The sequence below is a fragment of the Austrofundulus limnaeus genome, unplaced genomic scaffold (genome assembly GCF_001266775.1).
Source record: "Austrofundulus limnaeus strain Quisiro unplaced genomic scaffold, Austrofundulus_limnaeus-1.0 Scaffold20, whole genome shotgun sequence".
NCBI classification, from domain to species: Eukaryota; Metazoa; Chordata; class Actinopteri; order Cyprinodontiformes; family Rivulidae; genus Austrofundulus; species Austrofundulus limnaeus.
The window spans coordinates 2,040,135-2,050,361 of NW_013952422.1; the positions used below are offsets into that span (position 1 = coordinate 2,040,135).

Genomic DNA, 10,227 nt, shown 5'->3' on the forward strand with positions numbered 1-10,227 from the left:
ATATATATAATACTGTGGCTGTATGAAAATTCTGTATCTAAGTAGACAATTATCTCTTCAGCGGTGGCTCACTTTGGAAGTTATGGCTTAATAAGGCTGCAGAGAACGTTAATGCAAGTGTGACCTATTTCTGAATGACCAGACACGTTAAAAGATTGATCAAGTCATTAGTGTTATGCCTCTCACGTGTGAAAAGGGCTTAACTGGCACACCACATTCTGCGTAATCTGTGCAGGTGCAAAAACTACAATTTGTTGCATCCATCAAGCGTGTCCTTGTCCTTGATATGAACAGGTTGCTAAATTAAAGTGGGGATTGATAGGTTGTTTAAACGCTCCGCTTTTTCATGTCATATCCAAGGTGTTTCTGTCATTTGTTTGGAGTATTTATGGAAGAACTATGTTGTTCATAATGTGAGGGACCAACAGTGTGAAGATGTAAAAGCATTAGAATCGTGTAGGAGTCAGAGAACTGTTTCTTCTAGACCTTTAATTGATTATTTTCCAAAGCATTGAAAAGTTTCTTCAACACGGAGGTTAAAGGTGGGGCAGGAAATGTTCAAACTTCTCCTAAAGGCTTTTTCTCTGTCTCATGTGTTGGCAGGCTTTCTGTTGTTGGCGAATTAACTCACAAGAAAGGCAGCGGGACAAATTTTATCCAGAGGATCAAGAACAACGGGCCAAGTATCACGCCAAGGTGGACGACTGCAGAATCCAAACAAGGGCATCGCACTCCAAGAGCCATGTGGGAGGACAGTAAATGGGATTTGTTATTTGCATGTGTCAAGTCCAAATACTTTCTCTGCTGACGTCCTGTGAACTTCTCCCAACCTTCTGTCAGAGCTTTTCCTCAGGGGGAGTCCCTGCTATGAACCCCAGCTCCATCGGCTTCAGCAGGCAGTCCAAGCTCAGTGCACGGCACTGTGTGGGCATCCCACAGGTCTGGGTTCTGCCCACACAGAACTCTCAGACTGCCCCAGACAAAAAAAAAAAAACAGAACAAAATCCTCCCGAGTCACTCCTCCATGCGGTGACTTTACCGTCTAGGTGTAAAATCGATCTGTTGCCAAGTTTCGCAAACTCCGACTCTTCCACCACCGCTGTTTGACTCACCGCTTCATTTTTAGTTAGCTCCCCCATCCAGCAGCAGCACGAGTTCCTTCGTGTTTACCACGTGGTGGAGGACCATGGGATGCCGTCAGAGCTCGGAGGAAAAGGAAGCGGCGCGGCGGTCGAGGCGAATCGACCGCCACCTGCGCTCGGAAAGCCAGCGGCAGCGGCGTGAGATCAAGTTGCTGCTGCTGGGCACCAGCAACTCGGGCAAGAGCACCATCGTCAAGCAGATGAAGATCATCCACAGCGGTGGCTTCAACCTGGAGGCCTGCAAGGAGTACAAGCCTCTCATCCTGTACAACGCCATCGACTCGCTCACCCGCATCATCCGTGCCCTCACCAGCCTCAAGATCGACTTTCACAACCCGGACCGCGCCTACGACGCCGTGCAGCTCTTTGCGCTCACGGGTCCGGCGGAGAGCAAGGGGGAGATCACTCCAGAGCTGCTGGGGGTCATGAAGCGTCTGTGGGCGGACGGAGGGGTCCAGGAATGCTTCCTGCGCTCCAACGAGTACCACTTAGAGGACAACACGGCCTACTACCTGAACGACCTGGACCGCATCTCTGCAGTCGAGTACATCCCCACCGTAGAGGACATCCTGCGCTCCCGCGACATGACCACAGGCATCGTGGAGAACAAGTTCACCTTCAAGGAGCTCACCTTCAAGATGGTGGACGTGGGCGGGCAGCGCTCAGAGAGGAAGAAGTGGATTCACTGTTTCGAGGGCGTGACTGCAATTATTTTCTGTGTTGAACTCAGTGGCTATGACCTCAAACTCTACGAGGACAACCAGACGGTAAGACAAACCTTTGAGATACCTTTTACACGTATACTCAAAGTTGATTTAAATTCATCGCTGAATCATTACAACTCAATAAAGAGTTGTATTGTGAGCACAATTTCAGTAGAAGTTTCCACAAGAATTTCACCAAATGATTTATCAGTTCTGAAAAAACAAGCAGCTCGACCTTTGTTTCTGCTGTGTCATTTCCCCTCTGGAGATCCCCATCTGCATTACAAACAAGCCTTATGTGGTCGCACAGTTACTCAGAAACATAAACACAATCTGATAAACCTTTTTTTCCCTTTTTTTTTAACTAATAGCTGATATTGTGCTATTAAAGTTACTTTGCAGTATTTTCAAAACCATCTTTGAAACTCTTGTCAGAAATTGCTGTGGGATAATAGCGTGTATAAAAACAGGTGGTTACAGTTTGGAACAGGAAGTTGCAACAAACTGGTATTATGAAATGTGTTTACAGTAACATAAATATAATTAGCTGCTTCCTCTACCCAAGAACGAGTTCTTTGTTCCAAACATTTTGTGTTTTGTGCGGTTTAACTATTGATGGCTTTCCAGTTAGAAAAATCATGTTTGACCATCATCGATCATATTTAATGGATTATTTAAAGCCTATTAGAGCCTGACAGCTTCAGCTACAATCCTCACATCCTACACACAGAAAAATATACATCAAAGAAATGGATGAGCAGTTCAGCTATCTGTTAGAGACTCTGAATAGAGCAGCTGCTCCTCCATCTTGAGAGGAACAAGCTGAGGTGGTTAACATTGGGTCATATGCCCCCTGGACGCCTCCTTATGGTGCTTCAGGCATGTCCAACTGGGAGGAGACCCCGGGGAAGACCCAGAACATGTTGGAGAGACTCTCTCAGCTGGCCTGGGAACAACTTGGAATCCTCCCAGAAAAGCTGGAGGAGGTGGCTGTGGAAAGAGAAGTCTGGGGCTCCCTGATCAAGCTGCTGCCCCCCGTGACCTGACTCCTGAACAAGTGGATGGATGGATGGATGGATGGATGGATGGATGGATGGATGGATGGATGGATGGATGGATGGATGGATGGATGGATGGACTTATAGGCATTTTTGAAGAGAACATTGTTGTCAACAGCGTTTACTTAAACCACACGTCATTGTGTCCAAGTAGGGTTGGGCGATATCGGCAAAAAATTAATCACGATTAATTGAGGTCAGTAATGATTATTAGATGACAACTGACTCTGAGTCAGTTACCCTGTATTCTCACATTAAACATGCAAATCATCAGTTCAACTAACTTCTTCATTTTAACAGAAAAAATAAATAAGTTGAAAACTGAAAACTCACCTTTTCCACAGCAGATATTTAGTAACACAGTGTGCCACAGGCTCACATGCATGTTATAAAATAAGCCTTTCATTCAAAATTACATCCTAACGTGGCATTAATTGCGATGCAGTGGCAAATATTAATTGTTGCAATTTTTTATGATTAATTGCACATGATACGATTTTGCCCAACCTTATGTCCAAGTAAAGTCTACTTATACAAATCAACAGAACTTTTAAAGTAGGTTTGTAATTCTAAAACTTGTACAATAGGTTGCCTTCAGGTCACCCTGGAAAGAGATCTGTGATCTCAAAGGGATTTGCCTGGTTAAACAACAGTAAAATAAAATAAAAAATATAAAAAAAGAAACGTACAAAAATCATTTAATTCAGTCTCTAATAACAAGATATTTAGTCTGTTTTAGAGTGGATTTTTTTCCATACAAGTGCATTAAATAAATAAAAATGATTAAATGTTTTTACTTCAACTTATTATCTTAACAATGAAAGCTATTTTGGACCAGATATGGAATTTGAAGGATTTCCTATCTATAGCATGTCCTTATCTGAGTGTTTTGGAATAGCTGAGCAGTTACTGCCTCCACGATAAAGAAAATCTTTTTTTTTTGACAGGTACACGTAAGAAGGGTCGTTTTTTCTTTCTTTAATGGCATGCTCGCTATTCTTTCCTGACGAACGTCCAGATTTATCTTGATGTCTTGCAGCAACTCTAGAAATAGCTTTCGAGCGCAGCGGAAACTTTGTCCTCGCTGAAGCAGAACTGACCTGATAATTCACGGGCTGCCCGGATATAAAGCAGGGATTGTAGATGGAGCCAGGCTGGAACATGAAATCAATTAGTTGTATAGGTTAAAAATAAAAAGTCGGATGAGGAGAAGGCATTATGGTGTTAATTGAGTTCACAGAATAAAGTGTGAGGTTGTACCTGTGAGAATTAGCAGATTGTGCAGGCGCCGGAAGTTAACTGGTGCAAAAGAAAACAAATTTTAGACAAAGGTAGGTAAAGAAAAGAAGATATTTCAAAAGCCTTTTGGAAAGTATAATCAAAGAAACTAAAATTGTTTTTTTCACCCAGTGTAAGGTCTTATGACTAATCATGTTTGTAGTTGCTTTGTGAGTCATTTCTCTTTGAGGTTTGGCTACATTAAGCACTACTTTAACCATTTTATGTAGTTTTTAAAAATAAACGTGTTTCTAAACGTAGCAAATACTTTGCATTGCATTCTATTTATTGCTCATTATACTTATATGTTTTTGGCCACACTGTTACATGAGAAATATTTTTAACTGACACCTGTCCACTTTTGTATTTACCTGTTACATACTAAGTGTTGTCACTAACACATTTTCATTATTTAGCTCAGTTTCTGAGTGTAAGATCCTAGATAAACTTTTTTCCACTAAGATTTTATTATGTCCACTTTTTCTATATTTTGCTAATTTTTACTTAACGTTAAATTTAAATGTTGAATGTAATGTCTATGCATAATGTGTAAATTTAAATGTAAAACTTAAATGTTGTGACTAAATAGCAAAGTTTAAATTTAAGTATTTCAGAATGGAACACCTTTGATATGACATCATCATCCTACGACAACAGCAACCGCTAACTTTGCTAATGCTGCTAACGCTTCCCTAATAGACACCAAGCTCACAGTTGCGGCTGGTGTCCGAGCTGCATTTCAAACTGTTAGACCACAAGTACATAATGTTTTCAATCAACAGATTTTAAATTTAATTTTAAATACCACCTTCAGTAGCATTAGCAACATTAGCAGCATTAGTGGTTGCCATTGTCGCAGGATGATGATGTCACAACAAAAATCACACACCAACATCAAAGGCTGTGCTCCACTCGGATTATTATTTAGCTGCAACATTTAAGATGTAATTTTTACATTTAGGTTTACAAATTTAGATTTATTATTTAACATTTGGGCCTACATTTAATATTTAGTAAAAAATTATCAAAATACAAGAACTGCTGTCAAATAATAAAATGTTAGTGGAGAATTTTTAACTACGGTATATAAGAAAGTGAGCTAAATAATGGAAATGAGCTAATGACATTTTTTAACATTTTATTTTACACTTGGCACCCCATAGTTACTGGTAGGTTTAGTTATTTTAGATTTGGTCTCTGAGCATTTATGCAGTTTGATTTTCCTTGGTTTGAAGATAAATGTTAATCTAATTTGTTATGTATTAGCTAAATTACTCCATGAATCTGAAGTTACACAAGCGATTAGGGCTTGTAATCAGTACAAAAAAGTGGGGCATATCTCACATTTAATCACCCGAAGTCTGCCATCTAATGACACGGTTGTATGAAGTTGGACTCAACCGTAAAATGACAGTGATGCGGTTTACTCTATCAGAAGGAAAGAAAACTTGTCAAAACAAGTGTCCTTATGGTTGAAACATTTGAGTGGAACAGCAGTATCTCCCCGCCCACATCTGTCTTCCTCATGGCTCTATGAGAGCAGAGGATAGGAAGGTTGGTACTTCCATGTGAAAATGTGGCGTATTTGGAGGCAATAACAAGAATCCAGTCTGGATGTTTGTGCAGCACCTCCTGTCACCTTTCAGAGAATCCTCATCTAGAGCACACCTTATGGATTTATTAGGAGTATGAACAAACATCCTGTAGGTTTGCATGATTTGGAGGATCTGCTGCTACTTAGAGAGACTTTATAGCTCTTCCAGCAGAGCCCACACCTAGTTTTAGAACCTGTGTTGTACATTTATTAAATCATCAGCTGTAACTGTAGTGTTAGCATCTTGTGTTTGTAATGTCAGAGTTTAACACAATTTAAACCAGATATAAATGTCCAACATTCATTATTCTAATGAAATTTAACAGACTTTATGTTGTTATGCAGCTATTTCCTGTTTCTGCCCTTATATCTAATTTATAAATCAGTAAATTATAAATAAAGAATGTCAGTCTTTTACAAATGGCTGTTTCTAACCACAGGATCATTCCGGTGCAACAGAATGTACAGAATCCGTTCGTTCTACGGTAAAAGTTACCACGTAACTAATGAGAACAATCACCTGCAGCACAAAAGCAGAACATTAGGCCGTCTTTTCTCAGGGGTCATGCACACTTCGGGGGAAAAGACACGTATTTTCCATCGTGTTGGCTTTTATAAAAAATAACGATTGATTATCAAACAAGATTTTTAGATAATGAAGAAAACAAGCCCACATCCTCTGTAACTTTTTTGAGTCGAATGAAAACCCTAAAAACTCTGCAACAGAGGATGTTTGTAATGTTATAGAACTGTACCATAAGCAGAGCTACATAAAAGCTGAGAGCATCTCAGTTAGGACATGAATTAAGCCAAATTCAAAGTAAAGGAACATTTTTTAAAAATCCAGCATAGTTAAATAATTAATGGAGCTTTAAACTATATCCAAATATTTGTTTGTGTGTGTGTGTTGCTATAATTTAAATTAATCAATCAGTCTTTTAGTTACAGTTTAACAATGTATTTTTAAAATGAGAAATGGTCTACAAGTTTTTTTAACATCCAGGTTCTGCAAAGAGCTTTACAGTTTCTCATGCAGAGCTTCCATTTGTTTAATTTTACTCACCATAAACAGCCCTTTGTGTATTCTTACTTATACACTGATAAGCATAAAAGTGGAAATGTCGGCACACTGCAGGGCTTGAGGATCGAACACCATTCCTTCAGTCTGAGTAAGACCACCCGACACACTGAAACAAATGGCCCCAGTACGTCAGAATACTGTATATGCATGAACCGTTATTTTGCAGGAAAATAAATCAAATAAATCAAAAATACTACAACAACATCATACATTCAACTTTTGAGATGAGAAGTGACTCATCAGTTTCAGTACAAGTACGACTTTGAAATGATTGCTTTTTGCTTCAGCTTCTAAACGAAGCAAGTTTGTGAAGTTTCACTTCTTTGAGCTTTAATAGTCTGAACACAAAGAGCAGTGTTTCTGCCAGTAGAAAAGGAAACAACACAGTCGGGTTGATTGTGTGGTTTCAATTGATGCAGCTAAAGAGATTAAAGATTTGTGTTGGTGGAAAATTTGATTTAGTTCTTTACATGCCAATTAAAATTTGGAGATGTTTGTCTATTATCGTGAAAATGCACAAGCACGATGACCTCAGACTATTTGGTTCGAACAGAATCTTTGTACATTTGCAGAAAAAAAAGCCTGAGCATATTACCAACTGCCTTTTATGGCAGAGTGTTAAATTAGGATCATTTCAAATTGGAAAAATGTACATGTATCTGTTTTAGTTTGCTTTGTAAATGATGTTATGCATGATTTCATGTGATGTGTTGAGGATGATGCTCAGCTGTTTGCAGAAACTTTAGCTCAACCTGTGTAAAATTGACATTTATAGCCATTTTGTGTTGGCTAAAGTCAGTTAGCTGAGGTGGCCATCTTGAACTGGATTGACTCCAAAAATTAATGAGTTGTATGCACAACACCCTGTGATTATTTTTAAAGGATCTCATAAAATTTGTATAAATTGTTCATGATATATTTGGCTAACAGACGACAGATCATGCCAACAGTTAATGCCCTAATGTTAAGTGAAGGTTTTGCATAAATGTATGGAGCTTTAATTAAGTGTTAAAAATAATACACAGCTACTATCACACCAAAATTTAGTTCAGCATCTGTGAAAATCGTTGAGTTACAGTCGTTTTTGTGTTTTGCAAGGCTGCTTAGCTGCAGCAGCCATTTTGAACAGACCTGACTCCAAATATTTATCAGTTGTAGCTGAATATCCAATGATCACTTTCTGAGAGTTTGAATCAAATAAGGCTAGTAGTTCATAAGATATTTTGCTAACAGACAATTGAACACACGCACACAGCGCCAAATGCTATTGTCGCCTTTGACAGCAGGCAATAAACAGTCTTAGTTGCATCTTAGAGGAAGATGTGATTCTCAAACAATGCATTGCTGCGTCCACTGAATGTTTTCTAATCTCGCAGTTTAAAGCTTCAAACGTCGACACGCGAGCAGGAGGCAGATTTCACCCGACTGACATGAAAACAGCTCAGTTCAGAAGTCTCAAAGACAGAAAATACACTATAATAATTACAGCACATTTACCCATCAAGTCATTCCCTGATGCTTTTTTCCCCCCTGTCCCATCCCTGTCTTCATCATGAATCGGATGCCATGGTTACTGTTGCTAAGCAACAAGCCAGTCAAATGCTCCTAATCCTGTGCTGTTGACAGTGAGCTGTGACTATAGGGAGGGGAAGATGAAGGGGGAAAAAAAAAGGTTGGGGGAAGGCTGGATGTGCATGTATGAATGCATGTGTGTGTGTTTAGCGTGGTGCAGGTTTCTACATGCAACAGTTGTGGCTTCAGCACATCTGCAGGGTGAAAAGGACCGAGAGGTTTGCCTTTATTTCAGCTTCTCCTCGGCAAACATGGCCGCCGATCGCAGCGTCAGCTCTGTCTTTATGGTCCTGTTCTTTCTTTTTCTTTTTTTTTTTCTGAATTTGTCAAACACAAATGAATTACCTGTTGTCACATAAACCGGCAGCAGGAATTAGCCCGACGGTTTTAATACATTTTCAGGTCAAAGATTTTCATGATGCGGTGAAAAGTATAAATGAGGAGATGAATTCTTTATGTTTGCATTTTTAAAACCAAACATGTTTTCTTTTTTCTTTTAAATGTTCTTGTTTCACTTGCAGGGGCACATGTCATTTAAAAAATAGTAAAAAATCAGCACATAAAGACAATCTGCTGATAATCTTCTCTTTTATTATTGTCATTCAGTGAATATAATGGTCGTAACTCTGCTCATATGCAGTATAAGATAACGCACATGTGAGCATAAAGCCACTAACAGAGCCATAAACAGAAGGGAAGTAAAAACGAGATTTAATTTTATGAGTGTATATTAAAAAAATCCCGACGTGTGTCTTGCACAAGAACACATTTGTGCAAAACTGATAGGACACACTGCCAAATGATATATCTGTGTGTGTCTGTTAGCAAAATATCTCAGAAACCCTTGGGTGGATTTTAATAAAACTCTCAGGTAGTAATCGCTGGATGTGCATCTGCAGCTGATTAACCTTTGGAGCCCACCTCATTCAAGATGGCCGCCACAGCCAACTGACCTCAACACAAAAATGGCTACAGCTCAGTCAGTTTTACATCGACTGTGTTAAAACTCGATGTGGTGGCTGAAAGTCATTACCGCTGCATACTCTGGGTTAACGTTTTCACAGCATCGCAAGATATTGTGCTTGAAGTCGGCTCTGGCCTGGTTTCACGTTGCAGAGTAGCTGTAATGACTGAGAAAAGCCTGAAAAATAGAATTCTCCGATAAAGGCAAAGAATATGTTGGTTTGTGGAAAACGCAGGTGTGGTGGCGCACTTACATCATTTGTATGTATGGAAACAAAGCAGCAACACCTTGATGAACTTCCTCATTAATACTTCGGCTTAATTAAGACCTGAGCCTCTCTCTCGAGTGCTCAGTCAGTGTGTGTGTGTGTGTGTGTGTGTGTGTGTGTGTGTGTGTGTGTGTGTGTGTGTGTGTGTGTGTGTGTGTGAGGAGATTAGTGGATCAGTACTTTGAGTGAAGTAGGAGGATCAGCATGTTTTCCTGGGTCCCCCCCGTCCTTCACCAGTTGAACAGACAAAAGCCTCCCTGGGCTCAGCTGGCTGTCTCCTGCGATGCTCTCCAAGCAGATGCACTCATGTTTTGACACCCCGGAACGAGGAGGAGGGAGGTCAAGCAGCCTGACGGGACTTTGTGTTGTACATGGTGTTTAGGGGTCGCTCTCAGCTCCTGGGGGTCACACACTAACGTGGAAAAGAAGAACTTAGGGAAAGTTGTGTGCAGGCGCGTCACAAGGTTTAAAGGACAAAGGGGGCTTAGCCCCCAGAAGACACAGAATTTTTGTGTACTAAATATTTGTTATGTGTCTATATATATATATATATATATATATATATA

The 10,227-nt window shown here is 39.9% G+C and overlaps 1 protein-coding gene across 2 annotated transcripts in view; it reads left to right on the forward strand.

Annotated features, from left to right (window-relative positions):
• gnaz (guanine nucleotide binding protein (G protein), alpha z polypeptide) overlaps nt 1-10,227 on the forward strand; it is a 35,911-nt gene that overhangs the window by 20,829 nt on the left and 4,855 nt on the right. For both annotated transcript variants that reach the window (XM_014003828.1, XM_014003827.1), the window contains exon 2: nt 604-1,909. In XM_014003828.1, the coding sequence (XP_013859282.1) occupies nt 1,187-1,909 (723 nt within the window). In that variant the 5' untranslated portion in view covers nt 604-1,186. The remainder of the gene's footprint in view (nt 1-603; nt 1,910-10,227) is intronic.